Genomic DNA, 15,562 nt, shown 5'->3' on the forward strand with positions numbered 1-15,562 from the left:
ATGAGAGCACTCATCTAGACATCAATCATCATTCAATCATACTTCAATAAATAAACACCATTGAGAAAAGAAATGTATTAATCAAGTCCCAGAAGCTGGTGGGAGTCTGGGGTAGGGTTCCGGAAAGGGTGGGAGGGAAGCCAGGGTTAACGCACACATTTACCACTGAAATCGTTGACTTAATCATGTCACCAGGAAATTGATCTCAGAGGAAAGTTAAAAGGAAGCAAAAACTGGCTTGAGTTTTAAGAGTGTATTTTGGCACGGTTGTCCACTCCCAATCAGACAGGGCATCCTCCCTTACGGTGGCTGAAGAGCAAGCGGGCGCTCGCGTTTCGGCTAATTTTGAGCCGCGCAGCCCGCCGTCCACCGTCACGTGCCGGCCTGCCGCTGCCGCGTAGCTTGGTGGGGGCGGCTTTGCCTGGCGCCGGGCAGGAAGGGAGGCGGCTGTCGTGCCATTCTTAAAGGGACCCGAGGGAAGGCGAAAGGCTGCTGACGGCCGGAAGGAAAATGGTGAGTTGCTGCCGGGGAGGGTGGGGGCCGGCCGGAGGGCTGGGCCAGCCCGCCGGGCTTTCCTGTTTGCCAGAACCGGTCTCGGCGGGCAGCGCCCGGGGTGGGTCGGCGCCGCTTCCGGCCCGGCTGCTGGTGGGTACCCCCAGTCTGAGTCTTGGCCTCCGCCCGCGGACGCTGCCGCCTCGCCTAAGGGCAGCATCCTCCTGCCGGGCCCGGGGTCGAATCGTCCAGCGGGCTTGGCGACTAGGGTGCGACCAGCGCGGGTGGGTGATTCTCACCGGGTCCTTCTGGATGGAAGGTTTTAGCTGCTGCTGCGCTGAAGGGTCGGAGGGGCCGTGGGTCTGGCCCAGGCGAGGGCTCCCCCAAACGCCGGCTTTTCTCCCAGGGCCGGGCCAGGCCCAAAGGGCCGGCGGACGCCGAGCACTTTCGGCCTGGCCGCCTTTGCGGGGAAGGGCTCGAATTCTTACTCCATTCTCTCGGCCTCACCTTAGTTTCTTTTTCCTCCTTCCCTTGGCCTGTCTCTAAGGATTTCTCTTTATCCATGCTTTCTTCGAGTTATGGCAGTTGGAAATCTTTTGACCCAGTGCTTTGACCCTTGGCCTTAAAGTAACTGTCAAAATCTTAGTTTTGCGCGGTCTGGGGGTTTTGGCTTCCGTCTCGTATGGGTTAGACCCCGCGCTCAAAAATAAAGTGTAGAATTAAATTAGTTACCCAACGAGGATCTCCTGCATCTTCCCCATCGGGTTTTAAAATATGCTTCTCGTGTCTTTAATTACAAGCAAAACACAAAACTCCCACTGTTCTATTCTCTGACCTCCCACTCATTGCTCAACCCACTTCCATCGAATAGATCTTGTCTTGGTCACTAAATCCAAGGGACTCACTCTTCAATTCTCACGTTTCCTGACCTTTCAGCTGCATTCTGGGTGTTGATCACGCTCCCCTCTTTGAAGCATTTTCTTCCCTCATGCTTCCCCCTTGGCTTCTAGGATACAGAACTGGTTTTTCTCCTACGTCGTCTCCTGTTGGTCTGTCTGTGTCCCATGCATTTCTCCTATCCTGTAGATCACAAGTAGGAGTCCTAGGCTCCATCCTAATGCTTCATTTAACATTTTGTATTTTTTTCTCCTTCGTTTCTTACCTGCACTCATAGCTTCAATTACCACTTACCTATATGTAGATGACTTGTGAATTTGTAGTGCAGACCTTGCTTCTGAGATCCAGCACAGATATTTATATCCCACTATTTAGTTAACATCCCCTGGGAAGCTTTTCCCCTCTTGAGTGCCTCAAAGCCCCCTCAGTTTGTCCAAAATAGAACTCATCTCCTTCCCCTCAAACCTGGTGTTCCTCAGTGTTCCTTAACTTAGTGAAAGGTAGCACTGTTTAAGTCTTACACAAGCCAAAAAGCTTAGGAGTCACCTTTTTTACCGATCCACCCCTCCCAGTATTGTCTGTCACCAGCTCCTTTGTGGTGGTTAAGTGTGGGCTAAAGTCAGGCTGTCTGGCTTGAGTCCTGGCTCCCCTAGTTGCATAACTTTGGGGAATATACTTAACCTCTCTAAATCATATTAATAAGTTTATTGCAAATTGGGTATACTGTAATACCCATCTAATGGGATTGTTTTGAGGATGAAGAGAGATCCATGTAAATTACATAGCACAGTGTTTTCTCATAGCCTTTAATACACGTTAACAATTATTAACAGAATTCACCTGCTTCTCTTTATCCTCATCAGTCTGTCTAAGCTACTTTTCGTCTCTCACCTGGACTAGGCTTGTCAGTTAACTAGTCTTGGTCTATTCATCCAGGTGCACTGCCTGTTTCCTGCATGCAATCTGATCACTTTCCCTGTCACCACCTACTTAAAACACCTTAGTGGCTTCCCTTTGCTCATAGGATAGAGACCAAAATACTTAGTATAACCCACTGGGCCCTATGTGGTCCAGCCCCTGCCAGCCTCCTCTTGTACGTGTTACAGCTCGTTCTCTGTGCTTGAGTCACACTGGCCTTTCGTTATCTTAGATGTGCTGTGCTCACTTTAATCAAAGGGCCTTTACATAGGCAGTTTTGGTCCCTTAGATGCCTTTTTCAGGCAAGTCTCCTGTAACCATGCTGTTGTCCACTAGTCATAAGTTCTCATAACATCAAGTTTCTCTCCTTTCCAGCTCTTATCCTAGGTACAAACAAATGTATATTTTTTTACCTGATGATTTTTATGTACGTCTGTTTTCTAATAGACTTTATAAGCTCCTTGAGGGGCCCATAGTTTTAATCTATTTATCTTATATCATTGTATCCCTAGCACTTAGCACGTGCCAACACTCATTAAATGTTCATTGTGTGGATTATCCAATAGATGACCACTTGAGTTCAACTCTCCACTTTGTATGTTAATATTTACCATACAGTGTTGTTTTCAGGGTGTTATACTGATTTTTAAATGCTTCTGTTGACTGGAAGCATTAGAGTTGGCTGAGCCGTGGTCCTTTTTCTTGTAGGAAGGAATTTTTGGCCTTATTAAGGTATTGGGAGGGGTGAAAATGAAAAAAAAAAGCAATATAGATTAAATCACAGCATGTTTTTCACTTGGTTTACTATTCTTAGAGTGTCAGGATTGCACAGGCAGCTCTGGGTATCAGAACTGTAAGATAAGACTCATGACAAATTGCTCTTTGCCTACAAAAATGTAAAGTATTTATTAGTTTCTACTAAAGGGTTCTATCTTTGGTTGATGAAAGATTGGAAATTCTAGTTTTCTGATTTATATCTCTTTCTTGAAAGATAGGAAAAAATAGACTAGGCTTGAATACTGCATTCAGGAAGCTCCATATGACTTAGCATTTCTTTCTCTAAAGAGAAGTAAAAGGATGGACATACATGACTCCTACAGGAACCTAATTTATTGGATAATATGTATTGGTGGGATGTACTTTCTAATTGTATAAATAGCACATCCTATGGTATATCATAACTTATATGTTACCAGTGTTATGAATTTAAAGGACAACTTAAAATTGATAGCTATTTACTGTTGTAACATATGCTCTTATTTACCCAACACAGGATGAAAAAGCCGGCTTTTCTTAAATTTTCCTTTTAACTTAAAATTTGAAGCCTTAATTCTTTCAGATTGTAATGAGACATGTATTTTGGCATTGGTCTCAAAACACTTATAATTTTCTGAAGAAGTGGGTGGTGGGGGGAGACCCATATATGAAGAGACCAAAGAATGTGGACCTTGTTTGGAACCTGACTCAATCAAACTCACTGTTAAAAAAGAAAAAAAAAAAAAAAACAATAGGGAAATTTGAACTTTGAACTCTACTTGAATAATTCACTGGAATTTATTAGTTTTTTTTTAGGTGAGATAATGTTATTGTCATTATGTTTTTAATGGCACATACTGTCATTTTATTAATACATATTAAAATATTTATAGTTAAAATGACTTTGGGCCTTTCCTATATGACGGTCCATGGGGGCAGTATTGAGGTTTTTGGATGAAATAAGATTAGCTATGTGTTGATTATGGTTGAAGCTGAGTGTTAAGTGCATAGGATTTCACTATACTATTCTCTACTTTTGTATGTGTTCAAAGTTTACACATTAAAGAAAAAGATTTCCATCCACATGCTTGCAATCAATAGTGCATTTGTACCACTAAAAGAAGAGTGCTTTTTTTTTTTTTTTTTTTTTTTTTTTTTTTGCGGTACATGGGCCTCTCACTGTTGTGTTGTGGCCTCTCCCGTTGCGGAGCACAGGCTCTGGACGCGCAGGCTCAGCGGCCATGGCTTCACGGGCCCAGCCGCTCCGCGGCCATGTGGGATCTTCCCGGATCGGGGCACGAACCCGTGTCCCCTGCATCGGCAGGCGGACTCTCAACCACTGCGCCACCAGGAAAGCCCAGAAGAGTGCTTTTGATAATTTCCTTGCCAGATTTCTGGAGAAGAGTTTCTAATATTTATTCATAATTTATAAAAGGTTCTTTGAGTGTTTATATTTGTTTCATCTGGTTTTGCTTTCATAATTCTTAATAGCTCCTTTTTTTTGATCTGTGTAGTCATTTAATTAAGATATAAAATGTAATCGGTCTTTACTCCTATGGTTTATTTTTCATAACTTTTGCTTCTTTTTATTTTTTCATAGTTGTGAGACTCAAAAATGAACTAAGGCCTTATTAACTCTAAGTGTAATAAGATGATTTTCCTGTTCTTGCTGCATAGTGCAAAAATACTATACTTTCTAACAGCAATGATCCTTGACTTTTCCCTTATTCTTCCCTTCCTCTACAGTTCTGATGAAATTGCACATTATTATGTGTCTAGTTCTTTGAGATATTTAGTAGCCAAAGAGAAAGTATACCCTACATATAAGATGAACAAATGTGTATAATTTAATAACGTAGATACAAAGCTTGGTAGATTTAAAAGCTCTTTAAGTGTTCGTGTGTTTCACATTAATACTTTCACATAATTATGACATTTGTAGGTGTCAGTATACCTTCATAAAGGTATTAGGTTTTATAACTTTAACATGTACATATGTATATTGAAGTCATGGCATTTGATAACATGATTTTTGTCTTTTCTAGAGTGAGTCTTTGGTAGTTTGTGATGTTGCTGAAGATTTAGTGGAAAAGCTGAGAAAGTTTCGTTTTCGCAAAGAGACGAACAATGCTGCCATTATAAGTAAGCTAAAAACGATTGTCTCCGTTACATGGTCTTAGTTTGGAGTTTGGCTTTATCCTATAGCTACATTGAATAACCTGAACCTTTAGAAAGTTACCTCCTCCAGTTTTAATTCCCCCCCCCACCAGCCCCCATCTGTTAGGTCACTTTAAAAAGTAGCAGCTACTGTAACAGAACAGAGGCAGAGTGTCCTGCCTCCGCCCTCAGCTGCCTACACAGCTCTGGAGAAGATGATCATCTTCTTGGTCACTTGGTCATTTGTAGTGACCCATCCAACTCCATCCTTTAACTTCTCAGGGGACTAAAAATAGCCTGGCCATTAATCCTCAGACAGACATCTTTGCCTACACCTAAAGTGGTACAGTTCAGCATTATGTTCAAAGTGATTTGAGGTCTTAATTCAATTGTAGACTTGAACTCTAGTTTCATGGAGAGTACTTTTAAGTGTCACTGACTTTTGACAGTAGAAAGAATGATTTGTATATTGCCTCTTCCACTGTGAACTGTATGTGATGTTATGCAGATTTCTTTTATATTCTTAGGTAATATTTAATATGTGGGTAGTGATTTAGAAAGATAAAGGAAGAATGAGGGGGTGAGAATGTAAAACTCTATATACTGTTAACAGATGCATCTGGCAGATGTGAATTAATGAGGTGGTGACAGCTTGTTGAATTATGGTTCTTTTACAAACAAATACTACAACGTAGGCATACAGTTCTTTAAAGTGACAATGTGCGTCAGTGCCACTTTGCCACAAAGAGTAAAGCTATTTGAGATCATATTGTGTCTCACAGGATTTACTATGAAATTAGTGCAAAATAAAAAATTAGATAACTTTTCAGAGTAACGGAAAAGAATATAGGCATAGATTATCTAAACGTATTTCAGTTTGGCTTTGGGCTCTGTTGCATGTATTTTAATAGAGATATCACTACTCTTTGGTAATTCACTTTCTCAGAATACTCATACTGCACCATGAAATCCTGACTCTGGAGAAGCTGGGAATCTGGCGGTTGTTCTGTCCTGACCCTTGGTCCACATTTTGCTTGCAATTCTAACCATGTGCAATAAACCAGTCTCAGTCACAATGACCTTTTCAGACCTTTTCTTATCATCTAGGAAGTGCATTTGAGTTACGAAGTTCTTCATATACACAGTAAATGTAAGGAGTTGACATAAAGTTCTAAATTAGCAAATTAGGTGCTGGGAATTCTGGGTAAAAGCTTTTAAATGCTGACTGCTTGTAGAGTCAAGCTTGTGTTTTATGCTTGTGTTTCTTCCTGTTTTAATTTTGGATGCCAAAAAAAGGGCTAGGACTCTGCGGGTTGGGTAGATCAAGTCACATCAGAATCACAGTTTACTCATACTATATTTTTATTTTAGTGAAAATTGATAAGGATAAACGCCTGGTGGTGCTGGATGAAGAGCTTGAGGTTTGTTGGATCAGCTAAATATAGTTTTATCATTAAGCAATTATTATTGCCCAAAAGATGCTATATTAGTTACAGTTACTTCTAAAGCGAGTTCTAAACCTTTAGACATGATCATTATGCATGAAAAGCATGTGCTAATTATTGTGTAGTGCATTGTCTTGGTAATATAATCACCTTCCATAAAACATTAATGAAATCCTGGGTAATAAGTAGTAGAAGTTAGGGCTATATGTCTGGTAAAAACTGAATCAACTTTTTTTTTTGTTGTACGCCGGCCTCTCACTGCTGTGGCCTCTCCCGTCACGGAGCACAGGCTCCGGACGCACAGGCTCAGCGGCCATGGCTCACGGGCCCAGCCGCTCCGCGGCATGTGGGATCCTCCCGGACCGGGGCACGAACCCATGTCCCCTGCATCGGCAGGCGGACTCTCAACCACTGCGCCACCAGGGAAGCCCCAAAACTGAATCAGCTTTATAACTTGCTTCTAAATTGGTTGGCCAGTAATTAAAAAGTAAAGCCCTTTAACCTAAGTATTTAGTTTGTCAAGTAACTAATTTAGAGTGAAAAGAAATTAACTTTTTTCCCCTAAATCAGATATTGTTGTTGCTCTGAGGAGTTGGCTTATCTCACTCAGTATTTCCTGACAATTGGAACATGAGCATAGACTACTCTGCCTCTCAGCCCCATGTTTAGTTAATACACAGAGCTAAACTGAGTGGGCTGGAGTAGGCTTTCATTGCACTGAGGTTTTAATAACCTCAGCTTATGTACAATTTAGTAAAATAAAATTTTATGTTGTGGTATAAGGTTATGAATTTATACCTATTAGTAGAATAGGTGCTTGGTATATCTCTTAAGAATTTATGGGTAAGAAAATGTTTAAAAGTTGTTTTCTTTATGGTTCCAGGGCATTTCACCAGATGAACTTAAAGATGAACTACCTGAACGACAACCTCGATATCCTTTTCTTAGTGCTTTAGAAAGATTTGTTTTTTTAAGTGGTCACCATTTTATTTATGAAGTTCATTTGTTCAACTTTTAAAAGACATATTTTACAAAATTTTCTTCTACACCATGATCATGACCAAATTATTCAATAAAATGTATGCTCATATTGGAAAAGAACCAAAAAATTAATATTTTTTAAAAGTTCCTTTTATTATTACATGTTTATAATAAAAATTGAGAAAGAAAAAATCCGTATTAAATCTATACTTTTAATAAATTTATTTGTGAGAGAGTATAAGATGTTATAACTTTTGGCGGGGGGCCCATTTATAATTTTGTGGAAAGATAATGAATAATGAAGGTGTGGCCTAAATGGATAGGATAGAAATTTGCCACCCACTAGCTCCCCTGGTGCGTGTTTTCTTTCAGAACTTTGTTGATAAGTACTTGTCTCAAACAGAGCAGTAATTTTAGTTTCCTTAACTTGAGAAAAACCTTCATTGTATATAGTTATAAGTATCAACATGATGATGGAAGAGTTTCATACCCTCTGTGCTTTATTTTCTCCAGTCCTGTTGGTAAGTGAATTTCTTTAAATAGTGCATATTTGGTTCTGATCAAATTAAACCATTTTTATACTAGACAAATTTTATGCTCGTTTTAAGGAGGAAAAGTGTTGAATAACCTAAATTGCAGTATGTGCGCACGCCCATACACACATGAATGCATCCCTAAAAGGAAGTTACTATAAAGCATCATCTCTTAGAACTTGCTTTTCTTAGGATAGATTCCTAGAAGTGTAGTTAGGTCAAATTGTACAGATGTTTTAAGGAATTGATTTTAAGGAAAATGTAATGACATTTTAAAATATCAAAAGTGCATTTTCTTCTGTATTTTAATTTTATTTATAAGTATGTGAACTATGTGTATGATTATGATATATATTTGGTGTTTATTTTTAAAATAGTAGTTACCAGTGATATGCCTATAATCTTGAAAATAGTCCCAGAGTAGCTTACATTGGATATTAAAATGGCTTATTGGTATTTAAAGTATCCATTATCACCAGAACTCCCACTGCCACCACCATTCAAGCCCACAATAAAGTTTCTGCTCACTGAACTCCTCCCTGAACTTTATTATTTGTATCATTTATGTAGCACTTAAAATATACTGCAGTCTATTTTTTAATTAATACGTAAACAGACCGTAACCTTTTTTCAGAGTCAGTCTCCTGACACTACTGACCCAACAGCATCCCCAAACCTATATGTATTAGGCCTTTGTAAAATTCATCTTGATATTTACCGTCAAAACTAAGTGCTGAAAAGTTTTAAAGTATTTGCAAGGCTCTAAAAGTCAAGATCTTTAGAGATCTAGCCTCATTTATTTTTGCTGACCTAAAGCCTTGTTCATTAGTAATATAGCTGTTTCTCTTTGTGCAGGCAGTATGCAGTGTAAGACTCAAAATACAGCCTTTACACATTCAGACAGAAGTTTTTGTAAACTTGATAGCATAGGAAATCCTAAATGTGTCATTTTTATAAAGTAAATAATGAAAACTCATCACTCTTTCAAAATTTAAGTCTCATTTCTACTCTGATCTGTCTCTTCCAGGATGTAAACCTGAACAACAGATGATGTATGCTGGGAGTAAGAATAAGCTAGTCCAAACAGCTGAACTCACCAAGGTGGCATTTATATTTGACTAACTTGTTGAGACAATTTTTTCCCTTTGTAAATAGAGCAATACCCAAGTAATCTGAAGAGTTAAGTATTTCTTTATGTAGGTGAAAGTTATTTAGAACAGAGCAGTAAACTAGAGCTTTTTATTAGTTGGAAATAGAATGATAGAAGTCTTTAACCAAAAGTGTGTTTTTGGGGTGAAAATTATAAGTTGATTACAAGAACTCATATTCAAAATATAGGCAGCTTTAGAAAACTACTCAATCTATTGAGAATTTTTCATCTTCCATAATGTAATTTCTAGTAGATAAATGCAGCATTTGAAGCTTCTCTGGGCCCTTTACCATAGACTAAATGAACCAAATTCTGTGCAGGAATTCCATGCTATGCAGTTAACTGTATTGTTTCCAAATCGAAAATTAAAATTTTAAGAATACGTATTAGCTTTATTAAGTTAGAACATTCTGTTTCATATGAGACACCTGCTTCAAGATTTAACATGTTCCCATTGTTTTATGGCATTTTTGAAGGTTAAAGGTAAGAGTGGTACTTGCTTTCAAACTTTATTTAACTTCCATGCATTAGTTTGAGTTGAAAAAGTATATACATTTAACATTTTGAAATAGAATTTTACATCACTGGAATGGTATTAAATAATATTTCCTTTCAGTTTTTATTTTAAGGAGAGCAGGGTTTTCCCCTTGGGTGCTTAATTATCAACCCAGGTGATGTTTTTAAGTGCCCTCTGCTTTTTCCCTTTAGCCCACATGATTGTCATTGATACCACCAACTTATAGACACCACGTATCCTCATTTGTACCACGGGAATATGCTGGAGTTGCTCTAAGGGGATTGGGTGGTTAGGAAGGAGCTCTGTTAACAGGCTCATGTCTGCTCTAATCCTAGGCCTGCCCTAAAGTGCTGGAATTAAGGCATTACAATTTACAAGTTACTTTTACAAATAATCTGATTGAATCCTCACCATAGCTCTGTAAGTTGATGGTGAAACTCCTGTTCTTATCTGGGAAAACTGAGGTTCAGAGGATGAATGACTTGCCTAGGGTTGTATATTAGTACATTTCAGAGCTAGGATTCAAACTTTCATCTGGCCTCAAATGCCATCCTTTCTGCTCTATTACATTGTCTTACACAAATTGTCTTTTTATAGCCGTTATACTTTCTGGGCCTGTGTGTGTTCAGATTCTGGCTAGAGATTTGTGGCTGTGGACCACTAATCTATCCTTATAAAAAGAGCTGTATTCCCTCCACCTGTGAAGGATCAGCACCTGCTCTTCCAGTTCCTAACTGGATTGATTTTAAGTGTGTATACTTGGCTCTCTCTTTTAGTGGATAATATTTACAGAACTACTCTTTTAGAACATTTGTAGATTTGTGCTTTTAAGAGTTTTGATTTTATGCTGTCTTGATTGCTAAACTTTGGTAACTGAGGCCCTAGCATTTAAAGAAATGTAAAGGTATATCTAATTTACACAGATTAAGTCATGACCAACATGAAAGGAAGGAGAATTTGGTATTTAATACTCAAATATACAAAATATTTGATTTTTTTCTTAAGGTATTTGAAATAAGAAATACCGAAGACCTAACTGAAGAATGGTTACGTGAGAAACTTGGATTTTTCCACTAATGTGAACTTGTGTGTTTCTAAAGTATTTATGTATTAACCTGACCATACTGGAACCAGACATAAATACTTATTTATGCCTAAAAATGCACTGTTATTTACAGTCTGTTACCTGCAGTAAAGAAAAATTCTTCATTTGTTCAAAGTTTGAACAAAGGGGAAATCATCTTCATAGTAATGAAACTTTGTAAAGTGTTTCCTTATATTTGTAATTGTTAGGTGGACTACTTCTCTCCAGGGACTTTTTGCACTCTTGTGACTAATTTCTACAACTTATGGTTCAGAATTTGTTACTATTTACAGACACCATTGGAAAGTGGGTATTAGATTGTGATAGACAACAGTTGCCTCCTTTTGACAAATACTGGATATTAGCAGTTTATATATGAAAATAGCATATTATCACTTGTCAAATCTTTGAAATCAATTTGGGATAAAAGACTTGAGTGACCCAATTTTGAGCCATGAATAATAACTTACTATAGTATAATCTGCATTACAAGCATTTTTTTCATCAATTCCATGCCTTCTTAATTTTCTGTATCCTTTTAATCAAGTCCAGAAACTTTTCATCAATTGCTTGTTCTTAAGGTCTGGAAGTTAGATTTTATAATAAAGTTATGACTATTAGGTTCTCTTCTTATGGAAAATAGCATTTTAGTCTTAGAAATTGATGGATTGTAACTAATTAAGGGCCTCATTCCTGGTTGTGTCATTTCTAGATAGTTTTGAATCTACGTTAATAACACTTTATTTATAAAGCACCTCTTAATGTCGTCCTGTGAATGCTCGTTATTTTACATGTGTTAATACTGTGCCTTTGTTAGCTTTACATTTAGTTTAAGACTTCTACACTCTGCCAGTATTCCAGATTTGGTGAAATTAATACTTTTGTGAAGGGTCCAAGTAAAACAATTTTCTAATATGTGTATCTGGAATTTGTAATAAAATCAACTTGATATTTTAAAAATTCCAACTATCTACTTGCATTGGTGAATATATGGCAGTTGAGAGTTATAATTTGGGGCATATTTGTGATTAGTTTTGTGCCATAGAAAAAAAATGGTTATCTTAAAACCTTGGCCATAGTTAATAACATTAACACATCAATAGAAATCTCATCTTACATCCTAAATGTCAGAAGATACTCTAAACTGGACACCTGTCTTGTTAGATGATGGCATCCTTGGCATCATTAAAGCAAGGATTCTGATATATAGTGTACTTTAAAAACATATGAGTAACTGTTATCTTGACATTATCTTGACATTATTTATCTTGACATTAATTTGACAAAAGGTCTTGAGACTCTAAAGACTACCCAGATTTGATGAGTGAATTCTTTTATTAAGAATATCTTAATCATTTCAAAACTAGCAAAGGCTTTTTTTTTAATGTTGGCGTATCTCCCATTCATATGTGCTTTGCATTTTTTTAAGCTTTCTGTGCCAACTTTAATAAAGAGGTGAAGATAGTTGGAATTTTCACAATATTGAATCTTCTATTCCAACACTGTTTGGCTTCACTAATCTAAAAAACAGGAAGCAATAGGAAGTTAGTTGGAGATGAGGAAGTGCTAGAGGGGGTATTTGTTTTGGTTAATGAATGGGAAGGGTTCTTTATTCCAATTTCCTGAGAGAGAGAACTTCACCCAGGATGTTTAAGAATTCTTTAAACAGCTATTTTGATATTGGAGAATAATGCTTATAATTCTGCAGAAATGCAAATGTAATCCAGGTGACTGGACACTTCTTCTAATGTTTTTGAATGAAGGAAATGAGATTTTGTTTCATCAGGTTCGCAGCAATAAGAGAATCTAGGGCTGCAAGAATGTATTTTTTAGTGAGGTTCCTTATTTTGTCTTGCATGTTTTAGGTGTTTTCTTTTAAATTTAATTGGAAGGTCCTCCATAATGTCAGATAATATTGACCTCCATACACAGAACTCTTAGCTCCCCTGTTCTCTAACAGGGACAAAGAACTGTGATAAACCATGCTTTTTTGAGCTTGTCTGACTCCTTATCGATAACATGTATTTTTGCAAGACAATAGATGAGGTTAGGGGATCAGTAGAACATTTTTTTCACTTCCTTGGTCCTATAGGGAGAGTTATAGATTCCTTGTCCTAGAGTGTTCTCTGTTTTTTATATATATTTCCCTTTCATCTAACCAAATTTTGCATTGTTCTTTTTGAGTATATTTCCTATTCAATCTCTTTTTCTGCCTTCTCGCTAATAGTAACTCCAGATTTTGTAATTCCAGTTTTTACATTCCATTTCTGGTACAGCCATTCCCATTCAGCCTTCAAACTTCATCTTTCCTTTTTGGCAGCAGCTTTTTTCCTGGGAACCTCCTTCATGGTCTTCTAAGTCACCATTAGTTTTGAAATTGTTGGCCTTGTATAAGTTCTGCATAGCATCTAATGTTGTCAAAATAGAACTGACTCGTAATCACAGCATGTTTTTTAGTATGATTTTTGTGGCAACATAAATGACATATGAAGAAAACTGTTCTCAGGTGACTATGCTGAAATTCCAAAATGTCAAAGAGTTTTGAATAGTATTCACTTTGTTCTGGTATTGAAGCAATTATGTTAGGAAAAAAGTTGTTTGGCTGTTTTTGTTTAATTGACTTCTAAAATAAATGTTCAAATTGTCTATTTCTAAAAAGTTTACTAAATGCCTAGTGCAGTTAAACATACTCTTGTTTAAGAGGGTGTTGCTGAATTTTGTATTGTCATTACTAAATGATCTTTGTAGCAAAATGTCAGCACTTTTCTCTCCCTTTTTGTCTCCTATTTTCAGGAGTCGAACGTAGCCATAAACTGTATCCTGGTCTGACACTTTAAAAATTTTCCAGTTAAAGGAGTTTATTGCCAAATTAAATTTGGCTGTCTTTGTTCCCCACTCATATAGATAGTAAGGAAGGGGTTCTTAAAAATATGTCTGGACTACCTTAAAACACGAGCAATGTCATTAATCCATAATGTGGACTAGTGATGAAAAGATATTTTCATAAGAGTTTAAATGCTGACATTTGGTGGAAGGTAGAGAGTAACTCGTAATCTATCAATTCAAATATTCTTAGTATGGTTGCTTTCCCTGTTTGTTCAATAGACTGATAGTACTGGAATCTACAGAATTTGAGCCTTTACAACTTACGTAAAGAAGTGTCTCAAACATTTCTGGACGAATCTTATTTTGTATTTCTGGAACAATGTAACTCTTTTAGGCCACTTAACATCAGTGCTCCCAAGTTGAATATTCTTGAGAAATTTGTTTCTTATTATGCCATTTGACATTTCAAATCAGTGATCATCTCCCTATGATATTTAAAACAACTACATTAAGGTTGTGATAGAAACTGTGTTTTCTTGCTTTTTGGAGTATAGTTCATACACGTGTAATTACTTGAATATTGTTTGAGATCACTAACATGCCAGGGTAGTTCCCACTGATTTAGGTGGTCCAATGTAATCTCGTTCAGGAGGCTTGAAACATTAATGGTTTAGTCTTGTGAATTTTAACAGTTTCCTGTCATCGTTTAACAAAATCAACAGCTGGCACAACTTCTGAAGCTGTGGTTTCAGTCTGTGCGAGTTCATATTGCATGTTTATTTTGGACAGTCTTCTGTTAAGCATGGTGCTTGTACTGGTTTAAATAAAATGTTAACATGAAAGGACTTACAGCTTTTCATTGTTTACTTGCCTCCTTTCCCTTTTGTTGTTATTTACTATTACCTGCCTGGCTCACTTGTGGCATCTGTGTGAACCACACAGATTCAGTTGTTTACTTTATCTGGAAAAACCGAGAGGCAAAATAAGTGGATCAGTTGGCAAAAGTAGGAACGGGGGAGGGAAAATATAACGAGATTATAAAAATTTCTAAAACTTGGTCTGATACTAAAATGGTTTGTTTGTAGGGGCAGAGGGCATTATTTCAAATGATGAACACTTGCTTTCAAAGGGAAGACTAAGTTAGAGGGTCTGTGTATTTTGTAAGAAATCAAATTAAATTGAAGGATCTTTTATTGAATATAGTTTATCACCATTTATTAAACGTCCGTTAAAGACCCATTCTGCCTATATCACAGACTGTTGTCCGTGGTTTGTGTGTCGTGGGTATCTATTGAATGAATACAAGTCAACAGTACTTAACGTAGTATTTAGACTTTACCATATACTTCTTGTGGTTGACTATGTAGTAGTCACAGTTGGTTTACCGTTGTGAAAGGAGCTGTTTTTGCCTTCCTATATTCAAGAATCTCACAAGGAGAATTGGCCAGAGGAAACATCTTCCTTATTTCTCAAATTTAGCCACTTAGCTACTCAGACGGCCAGCTCCTAAATTTTTTCACCTACATTGTCTTTTTGTCCTTTTCAGTTTTCAGCATCAAAAAGCATTCCTGGGCTTCCCTGGTGGCGCAGTGGTTGAGAGTCCGCCTGCCGATGCAGGGGACACGGGTTCGTGCCCCGGTCCGGGAGGATCCCACATGCCACGGAGCGGCTGGGCCCATGAGCCATGGCCGCTGAGCCTGCGCGTCAGGAGCCTGTGCTCTGCAGCGGGAGAGGCCACAGCGGTGAGAGGCCCGCGTACCGCAAAAAAAAAAAAAAAGTATTTCTAATCACTTACCCTCACAGTGA

General features: G+C 37.8%; 1 protein-coding gene across 2 annotated transcripts; it reads left to right on the forward strand.

Moving 5' to 3' along the window:
* Nucleotides 1–383: 383 nt before the first annotated feature.
* Nucleotides 384–14,601, forward strand: GMFB (glia maturation factor beta). Of its 2 annotated transcripts, none has more exons than XM_060142383.1 (7): nucleotides 384–513; nucleotides 5,109–5,205; nucleotides 6,592–6,641; nucleotides 7,549–7,598; nucleotides 8,082–8,167; nucleotides 9,207–9,280; nucleotides 10,852–14,601. In XM_060142383.1, the coding sequence occupies exons 1-7, from the start codon at nucleotides 511–513 to the stop codon at nucleotides 10,921–10,923; spliced, it is 432 nt and encodes a 143-aa protein (XP_059998366.1). In that variant the 5' UTR covers nucleotides 384–510; the 3' UTR covers nucleotides 10,924–14,601. The 2 variants fall into 2 exon arrangements, with proteins under 2 accessions (XP_059998366.1, XP_059998371.1); XM_060142388.1 differs by having other exon boundaries at nucleotides 8,085–8,167.
* The last annotated feature ends 961 nt before the right edge of the window (nucleotides 14,602–15,562 follow it).

This window comes from Lagenorhynchus albirostris, chromosome 1 (genome assembly GCF_949774975.1).
Source record: "Lagenorhynchus albirostris chromosome 1, mLagAlb1.1, whole genome shotgun sequence".
Taxonomy (NCBI): domain Eukaryota; kingdom Metazoa; phylum Chordata; class Mammalia; order Artiodactyla; family Delphinidae; genus Lagenorhynchus; species Lagenorhynchus albirostris.

What these genes read in the sequence shown, in the direction of transcription:
- GMFB (XM_060142383.1), top strand. An exon ending in TGCTGGATGAAGAGCTTGAG is followed by an intron (nt 6,642 to 7,548) that starts GTTTGTTGGATC and finishes TTATGGTTCCAG; the next exon opens with GGCATTTCACCAGATGAACT. An exon ending in CTACCTGAACGACAACCTCG is followed by an intron (nt 7,599 to 8,081) that starts ATATCCTTTTCT and finishes TAACTTGAGAAA; the next exon opens with AACCTTCATTGTATATAGTT.